General features: G+C 32.3%; 1 protein-coding gene across 3 annotated transcripts in view; it reads right to left on the bottom strand.

Moving 5' to 3' along the window:
* Window positions 1-24,799, bottom strand: part of Lrch (Leucine-rich-repeats and calponin homology domain protein) — a 212,842-nt gene that overhangs the window by 21,171 nt on the left and 166,872 nt on the right. For 2 of the 3 annotated variants that reach the window (XM_072532637.1, XM_072532636.1), the window contains exons 3-9: window positions 23,832-24,149; window positions 18,595-18,835; window positions 12,827-12,974; window positions 12,656-12,742; window positions 5,544-6,108; window positions 2,196-2,333; window positions 2,064-2,141 (exon numbers count right to left, since the gene is read on the bottom strand). In XM_072532637.1, coding sequence (XP_072388738.1) covers window positions 2,064-2,141; window positions 2,196-2,333; window positions 5,544-6,108; window positions 12,656-12,742; window positions 12,827-12,974; window positions 18,595-18,835; window positions 23,832-24,149 — 1,575 coding nt within the window. The remainder of the gene's footprint in view (window positions 1-2,063; window positions 2,142-2,195; window positions 2,334-5,543; window positions 6,109-12,655; window positions 12,743-12,826; window positions 12,975-18,594; window positions 18,836-23,831; window positions 24,150-24,799) is intronic. The other variant, XM_072532638.1, reaches the window with a different exon arrangement.

Raw genomic sequence — 24,799 nt, 5'->3', positions numbered from 1 at the left:
TTACCACTGTTTTTGATGGTGAACGATTTCCTGTTTGAGTTTAATATAGCAAAACAGCGATTTTTATCTAGCGCGCAACTGAATCTCACACATTCGGTGTGAGATTTAGTTGCACGATATTTCGATAAAACCTCAAAAATGCATTTTTGAATAATGAGAAATCATAGCACGGATAATCTGCAGTCCCGATAATCCGCGTACAGATAATCGAGGCTCTATTATGTATATATATATATATATATATATATATATATATATATATATATATATATATATATATATATATATATATATGTATATATATATGTATATATATGTATATATATATATATATATATATATAAATATATATATATATATATATATATATATATATATATGTATATATATGTATATATATATATATATATATATATATATATATAATATATATATATAGTTTACTACTTCGAGCACCAGTAACAAGCGTTACTACCTGACTTGACAGTGGCAATTGCGACCTTACGAAACGTTGTCAAAATAATGGTTTTTCTCAAAACCAAAATTTTATTTATATTTATATATATATATATATATATATATATATATATATATATATATATATATATATATATATATATATATATATATATATATTGCCGAGCATAAATTAGGGTCACGCCGTAATTTGAATTTATTTTAGAAATTATTATTCTTTTTTATCTATTTTCGGTTGTTACACAGTTTACTAAAGGATTGCTTAAAGAAAACAACGTTTTTGTCCTTTAAAATTTATTGAAAGTAATGAAAATGAACAATTTTCCTTTCATATACTAAATATTGAAAATGGACAATTTTAATTTAATGTGCTTTTTGTTGGAAAAAAAAGAAATTTTAAGAACTCCAGTAGTGAATATTTTTTCCTCCTTTGGCATTGATATTAGGTTGCAAACGACGAGACATGCTTTGGATCACATTATGCGGAAGATTGTTCCATTCCTGCACCAATATGTCGCGAAGCCCTTTTGAATTTCTGTGGAACCATGTTAAGATACTCAGTAACTATCCGAGCAGTATTAGCAGCTGATATCACACATAAATGTTGCGTCATCTCCAAGAATAACCATAAACGGTAAAATATTGTCTTCTAGAATTTGTGTCAGGTCTTCTAAAATTTAAAGATAAAGACTAACTCCGTGCCAGCGTCAAACGATTATGCCTTCCCATGCCGTAACTAACCCTCCACCACATGGAAGTCCCTCTGCAACAATGAGCATGTTTGAGCACATCTCTCGCCTGTATGTTGCCACGCTCTTACACGTTTGTCTGAGAACGTAAGACAGAATCTCGATTCATCTGAGAACAATTCACGACTCCAATCCTGTATTGTCCAAGCTAAGTATTCTCGTGCAAAATTCAATCCGACAATTAAGTGTTCACTAGAAAGCAGCGGTGCAGATAGTTCGGGAAGCTAAACCAGCAGCATGAAGTCTACTCTTAACTTTTCATTCACTTACGTTTACATTTCTCACTTGTTGCAGATGATTTCGAAGGAAAACTGCAGTGAACGTTCGGTTTCTCAAAGCACTAGAAACGAAAAAGTGGTTATCTCTAGCTTGTAATTCTGCCTCGACCTAAACTAGGTCTTCGAGTAAGTAAACTGCTTTCTTCGTAACGTCGCTATAGCCGTTGTACACTCGAGAGACTTACATCAACGTTTCTCGCACTTTCGCGCTGACCGTGGTCATCTTCTAACGGCGCCACAATTGTTGCCGCCACAACAGATCTTATGCTCATTACACTACACTGATAGTAACAGTACTACACAAACAATTTACAATTGACGTTAAAACCACAGAAACAAAAACTATACTGATAATGGTTTTAGGAATTAGATTAAAGAGCCCTTTTTATCTCAAAAGCTTATTAAAACAACACCAACAATTTTTTTCAAGCAATCCACTAGTAAAATATTTTACAATCTTAAAATACATGGTAGATAAAAGTTAAATATCATAAAACCCGTTATAAAATAATATTAAATCAAGAGGAAATAAAAGGTGTAATATTTAAAAAAATCTCACCTCATCTACTCCAATCTTTCGACAAGCTTCTATGAAGTTATCAACATTTCTTCTACACCTAGCCATCGTCAATTTCGGCTAAAATGATAAACTAGTTAAAATTTTTCTATTAAAAGAGGTCAAAAAACTTACAACTGCTGGAGACGGAACATGAATACTGGCTACAGATCTAGGTTTGATATAGTTTGCTAAATGGCACAACACTACTCCGTCTGTCAAAGCTGGAGCCAAATCTTCTGGCAAAGCCATTTTCAGTCTAGTTTCAATTACCTGAAATAAAGTTAAAACTAAAATTATTACACAAATCAATAAATAATTGGATATTTGATTAGGGGTAAAGGAGTAAAAATACAAAAAAAAGTTTTGGCAACACTGTGTAATGTTCTGGCATTTTGACAAAATATAAAAGTTAATATTGTACGGATGTAGACTTTTAACAGATTAGTACTACTATTTCCAAAAGACTTCGCCTCTAAAGCTACATTGTTTCCTACACTTTTTGATAAGATTTCAAATTATATGGAATACTATTATCTAGATATAAGACCGGTATTCGTTATGTAGAGGTTAGTGCGTATTTTAGAGTTAAGAAACAATTCTACCAGTAAATAAATAGCGAACATATAAATAGAACTTCATAAGTTTTGTATAATATATTTATGTATAATATTATAATCAATGCCAAAAAAACTAAATGTATATTATTAATAATAATAAATCTATTATTATAAATATCGCTCGAATCAAAAAGGTGACATACTGCAAAAAACTATTATTGATCCAGCTAAAAGAAGTAATAAATCAAAAAGACATAAAAAAACATATCCTTCGCAATGTGATACGTTGTTTTGTGAAACACTTAACGTAAGCCTCCAGAGATAATTGATAACAATTTAAACAAATTGTCTGTCTATCGTCTAATCGTCAAATCACAAAACGTCGGGTTAGTGCTTATTTGTTCCATACCACATTTTCTACTTTTTCGGGTTAGAAGTTGTAATGAAACATTGCCAACATAATAATGTATGTAATTTAGCCCTCATAACTCTAACAGCCAAGACTGTTCTGTAATACCTTTGTAACTTTGTGCCATATGATTATTTTATGGGTTATTTCAGTGCTTAAGTGTTCTATATGCAAAGGCCAATAGAAAGCCAGTATTTCACACGCGCATTCGATGCTTCGGTGCTTGTTTGTGCCATGCCAGTGTTATATGTAGTGAGTTGAGGTTAACTTGTCTTACTTCTTGTATGGTGGCGACTGGATGTGATAAATAAAAGTATAAAACGGATAACATAAAATAAAAGTATAACAATGATTCAAGTTCAACTTCTTCTGATGGAAACAGACAAAATACAGAGAGTTCTACAAAAATGGTATCAGAATGTGCCGAAAAATTTACAGAAGAAAGCTCAGCAGAAAATAACATGGAAAATCAAGATGTCCAAGCAAGCAGCAAGAAGACTTCTAAAAAAACAAAAAAGCGATTGAGAAATCCTGAGAACTGGAATAGAAATTTGAAAAAATTTCAGCGAGAACATGTGCTTCAATATAAGGACGAAAAAGAAGTTGACCATGTTCCAAGGCAATGTCAATCCAAGTGTTTGAAAACTTGTACCTATGAATGGGTAGGAGGTTATATTTAAAAACTTTTGACAACTAAGTGATAGCCAAAAAGGCGCATTTTATTCAAAATTTAAAAAAAAAATCACCAAAACGAAGGTATGTGAAAACAGAAAATATTTCGAACTGCCAGAAACAAAATTCGTTTCAATATTACCTTGAGGTTTTAAATAAGCAAATTAGAGTATGTAGGGAATTTTTTTTAACTACTCTAAACATTAGTAAACAGAGAATTTATTATTTCTTTAAAAAACACTATAAGGAAAACTCAGGGAATGCTCGGACTCCTTTGAAAGGAAAATACGTAAAGAAAGTCTTACCATTAGAAGCTCTAGATGGGGTACGAAAACATATTGAGTCGTTCCCCCATATATAGTCTCACTACTGTCGATCAGATCGTGTTAGATTGTATTTAGATCCGTGTCTCTCTATTGAAAAAATGTATCGACTATACCTAGAAAGTGACTTCAGTAATTTTCCTGTTAAATCACATAAGTATAGAGAAATTTTTACAAGAGAATATAATTTTGGTTTTCTTCTACCAAAAAAGGATAGATATGATATCTGCGAGAAATACAAATTAATTGAAAATAAAACTAAAGAAAATAAAAAACAATATGATTTTCACATAAAAAATAAAATCGAAGGAAAAATAGAAAGAGACTTTGATAGAAACGCCTACAAATTTGACCAGTCTACTGCTGTTTTATACCTACTGTGCTCTATGGCATGAAGCCATTTCAGGCTTGGTCAGATTCTTGTGTCCCCCAAAACCGCAATTCACACATGGCCTTAGCTATAAAGTATTTCTTACATATCAATAATCGCATTAATACAGTTGAACAAAAATTTTCAGAGCCCGGACATACACAGTTTAATTCAAGAAATCGACTCTGTTCACAGTAAAATAGAAAAGTATTTAAAACATAGGAAAATATACAGCCCTGCTTCACTTTTAAGACACCTCGTAAATATACCCCCCGGTAAAGCACCTCTCAAGGTGCCGCAACTAAAAAAAGAAGATTTTTTAAATTTTCAAATAGTAAGCCAAACTCTAAATTTTAAAGATCTGCCTTTTACTAAAGTTAAACAAATTAACTATAAAAAAGATGACCCCTTGCATATTAGTTTTAAATGTGATTTTAATAAAAATGACAATGTTACTTTTATTAGACTTAATAAACATGAGACACGCGGCTCTGCTAAAAAACAGGGCAAAAACGATCATAATAATATTATTATTAACTTTTTCATGGTAAAGGTTATTACCGAAAAATCTACAGTCGACGCTAAAAAAATAAAGGATATCGTGTCTATGTTTGCCTACATGCCTGAGGTTGACAAAATATTGTACAGAACAATATTTTCTTCACTAAATAAATTATTTTATTTCTTCCATCTGCAATTATTTGTTTCAATTACGTTATGAGTAGGTAATATAAGATTAGAAATAATGTAATAAACTGTGATCTAACTGTAGAATGATACATAAGATATATAGAAACGCAAACTAAAATATTTTACTTAAAACGTTATAAAATAATTAGTTTTGTACTTCATTGCATATGGAACAAATGTGCAAATTTCTGTACTAATTTTACTTTTTGTTCCATAAGCAAAGGTTTTTATTTTTTTTTCAAATTTAAAAGGAGTCAGTAAAAAATTGAAGGCATAATCCAGCACACCATTTTAAATATTTTTTTTTAGAATTAACGTCATTTTCCTGAGTTTTAAAATAAACGAGTAAATATTACCAAAATATTTAAATGTAATTATCTCAAAATGAGAATTTGGCATATGGAACAAATAAGTACTAGCCCGACGAAAAATAAGAACATAAGAAGAAAAATAACTTACATTTCTTAACTGATTAATAAGATCAGTCTCTTCCTTCGCCTTATCTATCTCTCTCCTCATGGTAAATGACAATTTGTCATTATTGGCGTCGTGGTTCCAACTAATACTCTTCGTAGTTTTCGGACTCCTCGGCGTTGAATGGAATCCCAATTTAGGGGAGCTCTTTCCATTAGTAATCACAGATTTAACGGTAGGCACATTATCGTGTGACATTATGTCCGACGATCCTTTCATGGGTGATTTCGGTTTGACGTAATTGCTTATTTTCGGCGAGCCGTTTCTATTATCACTTACTCCATTCATGTGGACTGGAGAATACGTTCTGGAGGGTTGAACTTTTTGCACGGGCTTTTTGGTGGGACTAGTATCGTCGAAAATTGTTTTGGGATTACTAAAGGCGGAATTTAGAGGAGTAGGATCAGATCGGGAGGTGGCTAGAGTTTGAGATGGAGCTACGTGATGGGTTGGGGTATTTGGTTCCGTTTTATAACTTTGGTCGTCCTTTGTCCTATATATAGAAGGCACGTCTTGTGCTCTTTGTTGTTTTAAGGCTTCTTTGTACTCCCTAAAAGATAAAAATATTTATAGTTACGAAAGTAATGACCTTTTAGTTACTTTTAATCTCTTACGAGTTCTAATATTTGTATATTTTTTAGAAACACAAATGCATAAAGTCGCTGCGCCTGTAAACTCGACAAACACTTTTGGGAAAATATGAGGTTAGCTCAAAGCTCTTATGAAGTTGAACCCATCTAAAAATCGGTTTCAATTTTTCAGCTGATTAAGTATGTAACTACAACCCTTTGTATAATTCCTTCAAACAAGGACGAATGTGGATACCATGTGACCAAAAACACAATACAACATTTTAATATCATCTTTGTGGCTTTACAAAACTATGTAGACTTCAATAATTTTCTTCTAATCTGACCTAAGCTCATATTCTTATGTTTCTCATGTCTTCGTGAATATTTTCAAGGAATTTAGTTCTGAGTCTTTCTCCTCTTCTGTGTCCAATGGGTATATAACAGAGAGTTCTTCTTACTGGTCAATTTTTATATATTTGTATTAAAATCCATAAGGAAACTAAGTTCCTGTAGCTTTCTGTATACCATGTATCACAAAAAATTTAAGTAAAAATCCTTTATAAAAGGTATGTATGTATGTATGTATGTATGTACAGCGTTAACAGGCCTTTTAGGCCCATTGCTGGATGGATAATTTCCATCGTTTTCTATTCTTAGCTAACAGCTTCCAATCTCTGATTCCCATCTCTCTGACATCTTCCATCACTACATCTCTCCATTTCTTTCTTGATCTTCCTCTCTTTTTTTTGCCCTCAGGTACTCTCCAAGCAATATTCTTGACTAGTCTATTACCTTGCATTCTTTCTAGATGGCCGAGCCATTCTAGTCTACGTTTTTTCACCACTTTTGTTAATGTAGGGTTAGCATACAACTGATACACTTCTGCATTAGTTCGTCTTCTCCATTCTCCCTCTATTACTTTTCCACCAAATATTCTGCGAAGTATCTTTCTTTCCCATGCTTCCAATGTGTTCTGTACGGTTTTGTTCATAGTCCATGTCTCGGCAGCGTATAGCATTGTGGGTCTAATTATAGTTTTGTATACTCTTATTTTTGTATTACGAGATATATCTTTGGCCTTAATTATTTTGCTCATGGCTCCAGCACACCTGTTGCTCTTGGTCAGTCTCAGGTTGATTTCAGTTTCTTCCTTACATGTCTGATCAATAAGAGTACCTAAGTACATATATTCATCCACCTTCTCGAATTCTACAACTGATCCATTCTCCACCTCCAATTTAAAGGATCCCTGGTGCTTATTCCTTTTTTGCTCGAGATCTCCATGTACTTCGATTTATTAATATTAACTTTCAGTCCCATTTTAGAGCTTTCCCGAATCAGTCTTTTTGTTATATTTGATAGTTCTTTTCCATTTCTTGCAATGAGAACCACATCATCAGCGTATGCTAAGCATTGGTGCTCCTTGTATAAAATAGTTCCGGACCTATTTATCCCACTAATCCTTACAATTTTTTCTATAACTATATTGAATAGCAATGTAGACAACGGGTCTCCTTGGCGAACACCTTTTCTCACTTCGAATTCTTCTGAGACTGTAGCGTTGCATCTCACAGCACAAATGGTTTGTCTAATTGTCATTTTTACCAATCTTATTATTTTTTCTGGCACTTGGAATTCTTTTAGTGTTTCTATTAACTTGTTTCTGTCTATTGTATCGTAGGCAGCTTTGTAATCAATGAAAAGTACTTGTGCTGAAATGTTGTATTCATAGCAATTGATCAGGATTTGTTTTAGCATAAAAATTTCCTCCCTGGTATTCTCCTAGATTCTTCTCTATATATATTTCTAATCGTTTTTTAATTAGTATGGCGAGTACTTTATACATTACTTCTAATAAGGATATTCCTCTATAGTTTGCGCATTCAGTTCTATCTCCCTTTTTGTGTATAGGAATTATAATCGACTTATTCCATTCTTGAGGCATTTCTTCGGCATCCCATACTTCTAGTATTAGCTCACCAAGTTTGTTTATTAAGACCTCTCCTCCATATTTTATGTTCTCTGCCACAATGCCGCTCTCTCCGGGACTTTTTTGGTTTTTCATATCTTTTATTATTTCTTCAATTTCTTCCCTTGTGGGCTTTGGTATTTCTTCTATTACTATTTGAGGTCTAGGAACATAACAATTTTCTTCAGTAGTCACTTCGTCATTTAGTATCTCTTCGAAATATTCTTTCCACCTTTCACATATTTGGTCTTCATCCACTATCAGGTTTCCTTGCTTATCTTTTACATTCCATACCAATTTTACATACCAAATAATGTAAACCAAATTGTAACAGATAAATTTTAACGGGTTTTTACCCTGATATTTAGTAGCTCAAAACATGTACACCTAAACACTGACGATGGAACATGGTTTCCGAAAACGTTTTGTCTTCATGACATAGCCCGTTTGGGTTTTTAATTTATATACCTTTTATAAAGGATTTTTACTTAAATATTTGTATTACATGTCCTACCCATCTAAGAGGTCATATTTTGATGTGTTTTACGATACCTGTTAATTTTCTAGTGTTCTCTTCTGTTCGAAGCTGTATCGTCTTCTCCATATATCATTCTCATTTACCATTCATATATTCTCCTCAGTACTCTTCTCAGAAAACATCTTAACATGTTTTCATTACTTTTTGTAAGAATAGGTCTCGGAGCCGTATGAGAAGACTGGGCTGATTATTATTTTGTAGAGTTTTACCTTCATAGTTCTTGATATATTTGAGGATTTAAATAGAGGATTGAGCCCAGAATAGTACCTGTTGGTCTCTTCACAATATCGAGTCTTTGGTTGTAATTTATGACGACAGCATATAAGAGAAGGGTGCAGTACGTTGTTTAGTATAAAGGATTCAGACCTCCCCACTGGATCCGTACTAATGACCAGAAAAATTAGCAAATAAAAAGCCTTTTTCGTGACACTTTTTGATACAGGTGTGGAAAATGACACAATTTTACTGAAAAGGCATAGAAAATCCTTTAAAATGAGAATTTGTAAAGTTATTTTTGTTAATTTGTTGCTAATTATTGCAAAAATAGCTTCAAAATAGATTTTTTGAAAATTATGTTAAACTATTTTTCAATAATTAAGCAACATATTAACAAAAATAACTTTTTATTTGCTAATTTTTCTGGTCATTAGTACAGATTCAAAGGGAAGGTCTGAAGGAAGGTCAGAAATTACAACCGATTTAGACAGAGTGGAATTTTCTGAATTAATGGAAATCATCCTTGATAGTGCCAAAGAAATCGGAGGTACGCAACAACGAAATGAACTTACTAAACTGTCTAATAAAACCAAAATAATGCTAAGAGGGGAAATGATAACTAAGTAGCAACATACAGAGAATACAATACACTGAACTTTGTAAGATAATAAAGAAAAGTATTAAGACATAAAAAAATACAATAAAAATCTGGTAGAAAACGCAATCGAAAACAGAAAAAAACTATAAGAAAACAAGAAATGCATTAATCATTGAGAAGAAGCAAATCGTTGCTCTAACAAACGAAAACACCAGAATTACAGACTTAAATGAAATAATAGAACTTGTGACCAAATTCTACAGCGGCGAAATATCAAAAGCCACTGAAACAAATGAAGAAGCAATCTGTAACCAATAAGATGTACCAGAAGTCCTTCAGGAAGAAAAATAATCAACAATTACAAAAATGAAACGCGGTAAATCAGATGGAATGGCATAACAGTGGAAGTGCTTAAATACGCTGGCAAAAAAACCTAGAAAATCTTAGAAGGCATATTTACGAACTGCCTAAGATCAAGATGCATAAAAGACCACTGGAATACAGCAAACATAATTCTCATTCATAAGAAAGGTAGCAAGGAGGATATCAAAAACTACAGACCTCTAAGTCTACTGCCAATCATATACAAGATATTCACAAAGATCATCAACAGATTAACATTAGATGCTGCACAGCCAAGAGAGCAAGCTGGCTTCAGAAGTGGATTCAGTACCCTGGATCGTATCCATACGCTTCGCGAACTAATGAGTAGAGCTAAAGAATTTGAAATACCGCTAACATTAACCTTTATAGATTTCGAGCTTTCCGAGTCTATATATCCCAAGGCAGTAATAGAAGCTTTGACTAACCAAGGCATTGACATATACAGACAAGCAAAAGCTAAGGTAAAAATTTATGAAAACACTCCAGAATTTCCCACTACCAGAGGCGTCCGACAAGGAGACGCAATATCACCAAATCTCTTCAATGCAATTCTAGAATTGAAAAAAAAATATATATCAAAATGAACTGGCAGAACAAAGGCCTATCCATTGATGGAAAATACCTCAGCCATCTAAGATTTGCAGACGACATCCTTGACTGACTGCTGAATTGCTAATAGTCCTGCAGAACTTCAAGAACTTATAAGCGACCTAAATACGGCTAGCAATGAAGTTGTAAAAATGAACTAGATAAAAACAAAAACCATGTACAACGAGCTAGTGGATGTCCAAGATGTAATAATGAACATTGCACAGTAGACGAGTATGTATACCTGGGAAAATTCATACATAAATCTGGCTCCTTACTCCCAGAAATCAACAGAAGAATGAAACTGGCTTGGGCATCTTAGGGTATAAAACTCTACTCAAGGTCACAGATGTAATCATAGAATTCAATCGTATGGCAGTGGGCGGGACATTTAGCGAGAAGAACTGACAATAGATCCACAAAGGAATCTAAGTTCCTGTAGTTGGGTGTATACCATATAACATATATATATATATATATATATATATATATATATATATATATATATATATATATATATATATATATATATATATATATATATACAGTATATAACAAAAAATTTTATTAAAAATCCTTAGATGGTCCTCTAGAATTAAACTGTGGTCTCCAAGAGGCGTCAAGAGACCAAGAAGATGTCCAAATTTAAGATATGACTATGACATAAGGAAACAAGCCGGTACAACACGGCACAGAAAAGTGAATATTAGACAATCGTGAGAGAAATGAAGAACGACCATTTAGGGAGGCTACACCATAATCAGTAGAATACGCTGAGAATGAGGATGCTGATGAATTTGTTCCTATAATTCACAAAGGTGCACGATGAGGATAGAAATATTTAACTTATTGTAAATATATTATCGTGAAATAATTGAAGCTCTCATGAGAATACCCTAGGCACAAGAATAATACGTATATAAAAAGTCAGGCTCAAGTAGTGAATATTTGTAAAAGTTGAGGCTTGTGAATGGCGGATAATATCTATCCACAGCTTCAATTCTGTAGTTTATATTAACAACAGTTTAATATCATTACTAATTTTGCAGGCAACTAGAATAAATTACATCGTACTTACAGATGTAACCATAAACAATACAATTTATTATTTTTATGTTTTAATGTTTTTTTTTATTTCTCATTTAGGGATCAGATCATTTAATTAATTATAATTATTCAATCAAGTTTATCAACAGCAGTTGTTAGATATATGTATCAAAGAGTGTCTTCTGTTTTAATTACTCTGCTTTGAACTTCTTTCTTTCTTTGAATTTTTTATTGGTTGCCCTTACTTATGAAATTCTTCACTAGATTTTTCCACTTTTTTTTCAATCCTTCACTTATTCCCTTCAATCTGCTTTTTGATGTCTTCGACGTCTCTCTGGGCGTCTACCCATTTCTTTCGTGGTCGAACCGTTCTCTTCTTGCTTGTTGTTATTCTTAGAGCGCTTCTTTTCGTCAGCATTCATAATGACTCTTTATATCTTAATTTGCTCAGTTATTTTGGGTCGTCCTTATATCTACATTAAATCTTAGTTCTGCTAAATTTATACTTCTTACGATTTTGCCCAGGAGTTTCCTCTCCCATATTCCCATCTTTCGTTCCTCCATCTGATTCAAATGCAATGTTTCGAATGGGAACAATCCTGTTACTCGAACTATCGCATTATACAGAAAGGTTTGGCTGCCGTACCGTTAGATTTTCAGATTTATATTCTGTACCATTATTTCTGTGCTGCCTTTTCCATCTTCGTTGGAAAGCCCTATCATCAAGGATTTCAAATATGCTCAAAGGTGCAATGTTAGAATACTAATTTTTGAATAAATCTATTATAAACCTAGATATATTCACCAGAACCACACTCTGACATATACCAAAATCACATTCTGGTGAAAGGGAACTATAATTTTACCTAAAACGTCACGAATGTCACAAAATTCACTTGTTTGTAGAGGTTAGGTTATGTTACGTTCGGTAAGATGTATCCACCTATAGACATATAATACAAGATAGACTGACTGGTGCAATACTTACAATATGTTCTCATTGCAACGAGCTGATATTGCAACGAGCTGATATTGCAACGATCAGTCTATCTTGTATTATATGTCTATGTACCCACCTAATCCTAAATTAATTATAATTATAATTAACACTGGTTAATTTTTTGAAAATTGTATTTTTATGGTTTGACACAAAAGTGTTAAAATTGTTTTTACACTAATAATTACCTGTAGGTTTGAATTTGATGTAAAGGTTTTCTATCATCAGTTCCATTACTGTTAGAAAAACTGTCAGGGCACGGACTAAGACGTACACTGTAAAACATGCAAAATCAAGTTACGTCACTGATACAGACATCGATGTAAAATTGACAAACTCTTAAATACATAAATACAAACCTGGCATATTCTCTGGATTTTAGGCCGTCGACTTTATCTAACTCATTAACTTTTCCAACTTCTTCATCATTGTTTGATTCGTGAGCTGGTGATAATGTTGAAGGTGTGGATAAGGTTGATTGGGTACCATTTTGGTCTCCTGTTCTTACTAAAAATGGGATAAAAATTGTATAGTTGAAAATAAAAAAATATTCTATAAAAACAGAAAAATTAATTAAGTGGACAACAAAACATTAATAATTTGAAAATATAGTGTAATGACAAGTACTAATATAGTGTAATTCAAGCTTTACATAATATTGGAAAAGTTAGTAAATAGTAGATAAACATAAGAAATAGGGTAATTTGAATAATCCACTTTACATTCGATTAACAAATCAGAATAAACGCAGATTTCGCTAGGAAAACTACTCAACATTGAAAGTAACCTGCACCTATTTAAAATAATAGTAAACAAGTAATGATAGTATTGGAAACCATCAAGACACGAAAGCTGCAATACCTGGGGCATGTTATGCGTAATGAGAGATACAACCTACTTCAATTGATTATACAAGGGAAAATCCAGGGCAAGAGAAGTGTAGGAAGAAGAAGAATCTCATGGTTGCGTAACTTGAGGGAATGGTACGGATGCACATCAATTGAACTATTCAGAGCAGCAGCATCTAAGATCAGAATAGCCATGATGATTGCCAACCTCCGTCGCGGAGATGGCACGTGAAGAAGAATGATATCTCAGTGAAATTTGTACAATTTTGCTTATAAGGGAGCTGGCCACACAAGCTTTTACATTTGTTAACCCATTCGCTGCCATGTTCCAAATCTGGAACAATTGTTAGTTTCGCTGCTGATTACAAGATGTCACTGTTGATCTCAAAGCTGATGAACTGTTTGTGTTCGGTAGTGTCAAAACAACACGTGCATATTGAATTTACCTTTTGTTGTGTGATTCATATCAAAATTTCAAGGAAGGTGCAGTTGTATAATTTCTAGTTGGATTGTAGCTATATTCTGTTGTGAAATATTGCGATCGAGGTAAGTAAGTAATATTATAGGCCTATACAATATATATATATATATATCTATATCGATTAAATGCTTAACCTTAAATTGAATATACCGAGTAACCTCTAGTTTTCGTATATTACAAAAATGGAACTTGGCTGCATTTGTTGCTAATTGAGGATTTTCTTTTTAGTTTGGAATTATGGATGTGAAAACATTTTATGGAAAGAAAACGAGTTGTTCAGCTGACACTTTGAACAATCTAATCGATGACCTAAATGAGAAGCAGTTTGATTCTGCAGAAATATACATTATCCTCCAGCGGAAGATTCTGATGGTTCTTGGATGATTTTTCTGATAAGTTTTCATCAAATATACTGAACATTTCACAATGTGCGACACAAGAGGCTGAAGATATGTTTTCGACGAGCGATGATGAACCTCTAGTAAACGTTGTTCAATCTTCTTCTTCTTCTTTACGTGCCATCTCCGCGACGGAGGTTGGCAATCATCGTGGCTATCCTGATTTTAGATACTGCCGCTCTGAATAGTTCGATTGATGTGCATCCGTACCATTCCCTCAAGTTACGCAACCATGGGATTCTTCTCCTTCCTACACTTCTCCTGCCCCGGATTTTCCCTTGTATAATTAATTGAAGTATGTTATATCTTTAATTACGCATAACATGCCCTAGGTATTGCAGCTTTCGTGTCTTGATGGTTTCCAATATTTCCATTCTCTTGTTGACTCTTCTGAGAATGCTTCGATGTTACGTGTTCTCTACTCTTCTTTATGGCTTGGAAGAGTGGACACTAAAACAAGTCCATCTGAATAAGTTGGCTGCCTTTGAATTTTGGCGTTACAGAAGAATCCTACGAATATCATGGATTCAAAGAATGTCAAACGTGGAAACTAGAAGGATAGGAAATGAGGTGGAAATAATATTAACTATCAAAAGATAAAAACTTGAGTACTTGGGACATGTGATGAGAGGGCAAAAATACGCATTACTACAACTTATTATGCAAGGCAAAATCCGAGGAAAGCGAAATGTGGGAAGACGAAGAATATCCTGGCTTAAGAACTTAAGGGAATGGTTTGAATGCAGTAGTGCAGAACTTTTTAGAGCGGCAGTCAACAGAGTCTGCATAGCCATGATGATTTCCTACCTTCGATAGAAGATGGAACTTAAAGAAGTTGACTCTTCTCATGACTTCGTTGTTTGTTACATGCTCGGTCCATGATATCTTCAGGATTCTTCTATACACCCACAGTTCAAATGCTTTCAACTTTTTAGTAGACGACCTGTTAAGTGTCCATGCTTCTATCCCGTAAAGCAGTCGAGAAAATATAACACCTTGCCAGCCTAACTCTCAAGTCTAATTTCAGTTCTCTTGCACAAAGAGAACTCAATCTAAGCTCAACTAATCAGCTCAATCTAATAAAACATTTACATTTCTTAGATAACACAGGTACAAAAAACGATAATTTTGCTAAAACACGACCACATAGAACAATTAACAATTACAAAAACATTAAACAATTCATCTCTAAAATATGTGCCCATTGGTGAAACTATACCAGTATTTATTGATGAATCTATTATGGTACCATATTACAGCCACCATAGCTGTAAACAGCGTATTCAAGGGAAGCCTATTAGATATGGATTTATATTTTGGTGTCAGGTAAAATATAAATCTTGTAGATACCGAACCTTACCAAGGGAAAGGAACCTTACTAGGAAAGGGGAACTTAGGACTAGGTGGATCTGAAGATATAACTTCTGCCCAGAGGGCGAAGAATAATTTTGCAGATCAACAATTTTACTTTTTTATTGGGCGGACGTAATTTCGGCCGGAAAAAGAGCAGGTACTAAAAGCCGGTAGGTAAATTCGGCCGGAGGTTTTAAGTTGCTTCCTTATCTCATAGGTATTTTCGGCCGCAAATCAAATAAAATAACAGAATGCTTTATATTAAAATATTTCTTTATTTCAATAAAATTATTACATCAACTTATTTCTATAAATTAAGTAAACTATAAATTTTTAAAAAACGTTTTGATGTGATACAGATTTAACGAAATTAATTCTAGAAATATTGTCAGATCGAAGCATATTTACCATGTTTTCGATAAATTTTAGTTTGTTTTTTACTTGTTTGTCTTTAATTTTTGCTGGAATATTTAAATTTTTTATTTTTAAATATGCATCGATCTGACAATCTTTTAATTTTTCTATAAAAATAAATATAGAAGGGTGACTTGAATAAAAACTAGAATTAAAGTGCGAATGGAATGATTCGCAGGCATTTGTGGTTCTTTTAATTGATGGGTTTTCATATGCCCATATATTTGGTGGAAAATGAGATTCTGGCGCTATGTAGTTTTCTAATAAATAGTCTGCGTATTTATCTATAAGTTTATGGTCCGGTTTGTATGACATGAGATCAAATATGAAACAATCTTCAACTTCAGAGGGGTCTAAATAAGTTAGCCCAAAAGTATGAGTAAGCCATTTGCTTTCCTCGCAGTTTTTATCTTTATACATTTGGGTTAACCCTAATGATTGTATTTTCCTATACCACGCCTGGTGCAAGTGGAATCTACAACCATTTAGTTTGGTTTTGGGAAAGACAACTTTTAATGCGTTATGAATTGCGATTTCAAAATCCACAAATACCTCCTTCGGTTCAAAAACAATATTATAAAGTTCAAAAATTTTAGATTTTACCAACAGAAAAAGTCTCATATATGTGTCACTGGTCTTATTGGGCAACAGACAATACAAAAGAGGAACATAATGCCCATTTTCCAGTCCATGGATGGTAAATAACTGATAAAAATATTTTGTACAATAAGAAAATGTGCCATCCATGTAAAAATCTTTCATTTTACATAAACTTATTATATTTGTATGGCAAGAAAAAACAATGATATTATCAGCTGTGCTGTTAATAAACAAAAAATTTTCACCTGTTGTGGTTTTCGGTCCATAACTATCGAGTACAGAATGTACATCGTGAATATCCTTAGGCAGGGCTGGTAAGAGCTTACGGCGGCTGTTGTACAAATTTCTTCTTATTAGACTGACATCTATCGATGACAAATTCTCTGGCAAATGATTTGAAAGAACGCTTTTAATAATTTTTGAAGGTTTCTCCGATATGTCTTCCTCAGCTTTGCGCTTGCATGAAGTCGTCACTATTTTTCTCTCCAACGTAGTTTCATCGGACTCGTGGTTGTGGATTAATTCACTTCTAGTAACTGTGTATTCCGCACCAACAGTGTACAGTTTGGCTAAACATCTTAAATTTTTCTTTATACACCTCCAACGTACTTCACCACTTTTTAATACGTCCTGTTTACAAAACTGAAACTTTTCTACAACTAGTAAGTCACAACCGCGTGAACTCTTAATTACTGAAACAGATGCCATCGTATACAAATAATATATTTTATGCTTTCTATCGACTAGTAGCTTCAAGATAAGTTATAATACTGACTAGCTATAATAATTTTATACCTGTTATTTGTGAATTTTATACATTTAAAGGAATAATCTTAAGTAGGTACAACATAGTTATTAGAATAAAGAGATAAGTAAATTAAAGGTATTTCCGACAGGTACACAGGATTAGGTATTTCCAAATAAATACACAATTAATATTTTACAGAAACTATGAAGCGTAATTACCAATATTTTAATCTCATCGTAAACATCAACCCCTCGGCCGAAATTACCCCTGTCATAAATGGTACCCCTTGATTTATGCAGGTAGGCCAAGGGATTACCGGCCGAAATTACGCCCGCCGTTTTTATTGACACCTTTTTTACTAGACTTCCATTGATAAGAGCCATGAGTGAATTTGGATAGGGTTGCACGGACATCATTAGACATAATAGAATTGGGAAATGCGCGTTGAATAAAAACGCAATGAAAAAATCAGTTAGAGGATCCGTTGATACATATACAAGTTCTGACGAAGATATAATCATTGCCATCGTTCAGATGGATTCAGATTGTTATGACGTTCAACCTACAAAATCGGTACGTCGTTATTCTGCAGCAGAAAAAATATATATAATGGTAGAACGTTCATTAGACAATTCATCAGTATAATTCTCATACGGGAGGTACTGATTTTTACATACCTTTTGTCTGCTTCAAGTTCTAACGCATGGATTTTATACAGAATTCAAAACGTAAAGTGGGCGTGCATTGGATTTATTAGAGTTTATAAGAAACATTGTGACAACATATCTACAACTCAACTCCCGACAACCAAAACCAGATAAGACAAAGTTAGGAACATTATTTTGAGAAATCCCAGGATCTGTTTCACAACATATGTCGGTTCTGCATTACTTAATTTCCTTAAAACAAAACATGTAAAATTTGTACAAAAACACAACTTTTAGATGCGATATTTGTACAATTAATTTACATCCTCTTTAATTGTTTCTAATATTTTCATGAAAAAAATATATAAATGCTCTCAAAATATTAACATTTTTTTATCAATAAATGTTTAAGTTTAAATTGATGTTGATTTTTTATTACATACTTTAAAAAAATTTTTTAGATACAGTGGTGCTGTGAAAATTATTAGAATTTTTTGAATATTTTTCTATAAACTTTGATTAAATAAAAGGCATATATCGAGCACAGTTTAATTTAATCTTGCCCAAAAAATCGATATAAATATTCAAATTAAACAAAAATAAAATTCAATAATTACCTTCGAAATAAATATACTTACTAGTAATTTCTTGAGACCATCGTTTGTCATAACAATCACTACTTGTACTGTAACCGCTATCTACATTATGCCTTTTGTGTTTCAGTCTATCGGTAAGGTGTAGAGGTCCTGGTGATGAACCCGCACCACTTCTTCTCGGCCTCCTACCTAGCGTTCCACCGTTCGAATCCGGTCGTCTGTCAAATTTTAATGCTTCTAATTCTAGATACTTGAATATATGCACTCTGCCACGCTTGCACAACTAAAAAAGTAAAACAAAATCAAATTTATTAAAGTAGAAAATTGACATTAATGATTTATGGAATTACATGATGAAAAGTAATGTTTATTGATAAAACTTAAAACAAAACACTGTTTGTAATTTCCGTATCATCGATTCAGTATTTTTTAATGCACTTAATTTCTAAGCTCGTCTTCTCTTGTACGTCGCTCCTATGTACATTTGTAACGTTAAAAAGTCAATTATTTTGTTTCAATTTCTTTCGATTTATGCCATATACCTACATATACAGGACATTAAGTTTTGGATTCGATATTGCAAACTACATAAAGCGCTAAAATCGGCAACATTGCCTTGTAAGAGATAATTCTAATTCTCCAATCCCCTCCAATACCTTAACCTTAGACTCCTAGACAGAAAACGAGAAAACGAAAACCAATTAGTAACACATAACAACGCAACGGATATGCGCGATATCTACGTCCGTCGATTTTTGTTTTGTTTACGTATACCCGGTTCATTTCTTATAACATAAACTCGATAAAAATACACTGACCATTATAAGGCGGTACATTTGTATCGATTTTTAATAATTTGAACAATTTTTTGAGATTGAATTAAAAATAAAAGCGCATTTCTTTAAAAAGATAAAACAAAAAATAAACTCTTATTGAAAATAAAAAATAAGTCTTAATAAAATAAGAAATAATTCTTTATGTCCTACAGAAATGATTCAAATATTTGACCTTTTACGGCTGAACAGTTTCCCAATTTACCATAAAAACTTCCGAGGACAGATATAAGAGTTGCTGCTATAACAAAATTGGAGACTTCTCTTATTCGGTTTTTAATTTATCCAAATTTTGGGTTCTAGCCTCAGGATGATTGTAGATGATGCTTTTTAAGTGTCCCCAAAAAAATAAGTCCATGGGTGTAAGATGTGGAGATCGCACAGGCCACTTAATATCGCCTGTTCCACTGATAACTCGATTCGGGAAAGTATTGTTTAAGTACTCCCTAATTATTCGAGCATTTTGAACTGAACAGCCGTCTTGATGGAACCAAACAATCTCCAGATTTACATCAGGAAGATCGAGAATAGCGGGAAGAACATGATTCTGTAACAAATACAGGTATACTCTACTATTCAAGTTGCTCTCAATAAAAATGGACCTATTATGTGGTCTCCTAAAATTCCAGTCCAGACGTTAACTTTTTAAGGACGTTGAGATCGGTAAATAACACTTCTGCGTTGGTTTTCCGCACCCAATACCTCGTAATGGAAGGATTGTGTCTCCCTACTGACGAAACAGAAGATTCATCAGTAAATAAAATGTTTTTTCTTCGAAAGTAGTCATCTGAATAAAGCCGCTGCGTTTTTGGATATTCCTTGGGAATTCTTGTAACCGTGCTTTTTCCATACTTCTACATAAACATTTTCTGCGGGCGTATAAACAGACATGTTTACAAAAATAAATTAAAAGTCTACGCTCTTATTGCTTTAAACAACCACTGTATAATGACAAGACAAATTATTGGCTAAGGGGCAACGGAGGTTCGTGGGAAGTCGACGTCGCGCAGTGTTGCCATTTATAGTGTGTATATCCAATTTAAAACTTAACGTACTGTATATATATATATATATATATATATATATATATATATATATATATATATATATATATATATATATATATATATATATACAGGGTGGTCCGTAAGTAATTGTACAAACAGAAACCGTAGATTCTGAACTTTAAAAAATTACGATTAAAGCCAAATTGCTTTAATAAAATGTTGATATTAAGAAAGATACAGGGTGTTAAAGTGGAAATTAAAAATTTTATTTTCCGCTATAACTTTTGCATTTGTTAATATTTTTGGACAAAAATTTACAGTTAGATGCTTTTAAGAAGGATAAATTATAATTTTATACTTACTTTAATGTAACAAATAAAGGGCGCCACATATGCCACTTGTGTGGCATAAATTTGCGCTTAACTTTTTTGCTCTTTAAGTTAGCTTTATTTGTGTTAAAAAATATTAAAGATACATTATTTTTACAAAGAAAAGGTATACTTATTAGTAACCTGAAAATTCAACCATTTTCGAGATAAATGCATTTTATAAGTCAGTTGCACAATAATTCTTAGTTTGATATTTGTGCGGTAAAGCACTGAATACCTGTAGATAAGCATAATTCATAGTTTATTCTTATTAAAACAACTCAAAGATGATATTGTAACATCACAAAGTGCATTGTTATGGATGCTAAATGTCTTGAGAAAAAATATTCCATCTTCTTCTTTAGGTGTCGTGTCCGTATTCAGACGTTGGCCGTCATCATGTTTACAATTTCCCTTTGCTATCGCTTCTTAAGTTTCTATAATAGCGTTGTATTACTTTTTCTCTATTGTAAAATGCTAAAAACCCAAAATATATGGTTTATGCAAGATGGTACACCACCACATTCTAGAGAGAAGGCAGTAAGAGAACTTTTCTGAACGTTGTATTGGTCGTGGTAGTCATATTCCTTGGCAATGTGGCGAGATATTGATATAATTATTTAATTCATAAAAAAACCGAAAAGAATACTTATTGTTTATTACGTAAATTGTTTACTTATTTTTATTAGGACAAATAGAAACTAGAGCACAGGTATTGAATAACACATATGTGTCCTGTTTCATAATACTTTTGCTACAAATCTAACCTGAAAGACTCAGCATTTTTACAAAAGCATCATCGTTGTCCTAATAACCAATATTGTTATAAATATAGTAAGCACACAGGCAATTTAGTTCAGCATAATATTGATTCGTTAGTAAATCATAATAGTCCATTTGTTCGAGATGTAATTATAGTTACTCGTAAGCTGTAACGTAATCATATAAATAAGTAATGTCATCGATAGGTTATTCTGTGTTTGTATAAGTAACCAATGAACGAGATACATCACAGTTTAATAAATTATTTAACTTCTGCGACAAATAAGATGTAGTTCCATAATATACCATAAGATTTGGATATGTATCCAAAATAATACATTCATCCATTATACATTATAGCCACCACGTAGGCCCGAATTTAATCCGCTTGATTTTGGTGTATGGGGCGCATTAAAACAACGTGTCTATAAGAATCCCATGAGCATTCACAACCAACTATGGGAAGAAATAAATACTGCAGCAGTTCCTTTAGACCCAATGATGATATTTAATATGAGACGATCTTTTATGAAATATATTGACAAATGAATTAAAGAAAATGGTGGACATATCGAACATTTACTTTGACACAAAAAGTGTTGTGTTATTTAGTTTAACTATTTCTCAATTTGGTTTGTAAACAAAATGATTTGATTATGACTTTAATTTAACATAAAACGTAAAATGTTTGATGTAAAATGCTATTATTCTGTTATTTTGTCAAATCCTATTATTAATTATCCTGCTGATATATTTATTTTATTTAATATTTCATTAACTATTAACTTTAGTTAATGGTATTTTATACCAAAATTCAGAAGTATTAATGTTTTTGTCTATTTTTTCTTCGTTGCCTGGAGTAATTGCCTTAGATCAGAATTATGCAGCTGATTTTTAAAAGGCGATTATCTCGAAAACTGTTGAGTTTTGAGGTTATTAACAAGTATACCTTTTTTTTGTTAAAATATTGTGTCTTTAATATTTTTTCTCCCAAATAAAGGTAACTTAAAGAGCAAAAAAGTTAAGTGCAAATTTATACCACATATGTGGCATAAGTGGCGCCCTCTATCAGTTACATCAAAGTGTGCATCAAATTATAATTACTCATATTTAATAGTACCCAGTTGTAAATTTTTGTATATAAATGTTTAAAAACATGAAAGTTATAGCGAAAAATAAAATTTTAATATTTTAAAGTGTAGAATCTACTGTTTCTTTTTGTACAATTACTTAAGGACCACCCTGTATATATATTTATAATATAAAATTAGTATTTCTTAGGTTTAGGTTTAATAAAATATATATTACATGTGGAACTGAAGTTCATTAATGTCTGCGTCCCGTTTTACGTTTTGAATCTTGACAAAGGCAAGGGTTTCCTGCCGAAACGTTGATTGCTATGGAAAATAAAATCTAGTTCCACATGTAATATATATTTTATTGAACCTAAACCCAAGAAATACTAATTTTATATTAAATATAGTACGGTTCAAGAAACTCAAAACTAATATATATATATATATATATATATATATATATATATATATATATATATATATATATATATATATATATATATAAATAATGTGTATGATCTTAAGTAGTTACAAATTTCGCGAACTTGTTTTTATATCTTTCGGCTATTTAAGCTGATGTTTTAACTTCAAAATTTATTCAAAATTCAAATTTTTTGGGCGAGAACTTCCCAAACCATTTAGTACCATCTAGGCAGTAAACTGCAGTAGCATAGACACTGTGATGAAAAACATCTGCTTGAAATTACAATCCCTCTACATTCAAGCAAGTATCTGAAGCCTATTATCCAGTCACCTAATAGTACCATAAGTATCAATTTCAAATTTGTGTAAATCTATATGCAGGATTTGATTTTTTTTAATTTAATATTAAAACTTTTTAATGTACAATAAATATGATTAGTTAAGGGGTTACATAGGTTTTGCATTTTCAAAAAATCGATGTATTTTTTTAAATTCCATATCAAAGTATAGTACTTCAAAAGTATTTATATCAAATTTAAAGTAAATTCGAGCATTATTACCTTCGAGTTATTATTCGAGTTATAAAGATTTGAATACCACGCGGTCGGTACGTACGCTCTCAGTTTAGAAACTTCAAACGCGTTTTTCTCGAAACTTTGTTGAACGAATCTAACGATTTTGATGAAATTCGATTAATATTGCTGATATATCATCATCGATCACATACATCACGTTAGATTCCGTTATAAATTATCATTTATATAGTATAAGTTATAAGGGTTACATTACAAAAAAAATCAGAATACTTACACTCGCCGGAGGACTAGTTAGAGGGTTATCATCAACTAACAACTCTATTAAACTCGATATATTTCTTAATTCGATGGGAAGATTGCTGATCCTATTGGCTCTGAGGTCCAGCCTCACCAACTTCAAATAGGTCAATTCTATTGGCACGGCTAACAAGAGGTTGTTACGTAGAACCAAAGATTGGAGTGACTTCAACTCGCCCAAACGAGGAGGTAAATGAGTCAACTGGTTACAAGAAGCGTCCAGTTCCGTCAGCTGGGACATTCGGCACATTTCGTCAGGAAGGGAAGATAATGAATTGTTTGATACTAGTAAAATCTGAAACAAAAATTTATAGATTATTTATTTTTCATAAAGATACACGTCTTTTTATTTTTAAGACAATAAAAAAGTAAGTGATGGATTCGACCGTTAGTTGATGGAAATTCATTTTATAGAACAATAAAACACTGAAAACTTTGTTTTTCAAAACTTTCACAAAAAACTTTTAGGGAAAACAAAGTTTTCAGTGCTTTATTGTTATATTAAATAAAAAAGTACTCTAATTCAGCCGCTCTTGTAAAAAAGACTAATAGAATTGTGCTAACACATTCCTTTCGATGATTTGTTTGGATGCTATTGACTTCCTGGTCGTATTAGATTTCTAGTTATTTTGTTATTTTGGAAGTTATTTTGGAAAAATAACTAAAAACCGATTCGATTACTGTTCTATTTTCGCTGCGAATTATAGGCCATAAAATATGTGTGATTTTGTCACGAATGCATAGTTGCTTTAATATTCGTTATTTATACTATGATTTTAATACAATTTTATTACATTTCAATCTATATTTATATCAGTTTAGTTTTATCGTCAAAGAACTAACAATACGTCTCAAGCGAAACTGTCTAAAATAAAGTCAATTGAGATACAATATTAGATAGATAGATAGATATTTCAAAACTAATTGTTTGTTAAAATTAAGGAC

The sequence above is a fragment of the Diabrotica undecimpunctata genome, chromosome 5 (genome assembly GCF_040954645.1).
Source record: "Diabrotica undecimpunctata isolate CICGRU chromosome 5, icDiaUnde3, whole genome shotgun sequence".
NCBI classification, from domain to species: domain Eukaryota; kingdom Metazoa; phylum Arthropoda; class Insecta; order Coleoptera; family Chrysomelidae; genus Diabrotica; species Diabrotica undecimpunctata.
The sequence above is the reverse complement of the archived record's forward strand: the minus strand, read 5'-3'. Positions and strand labels throughout refer to the sequence as shown.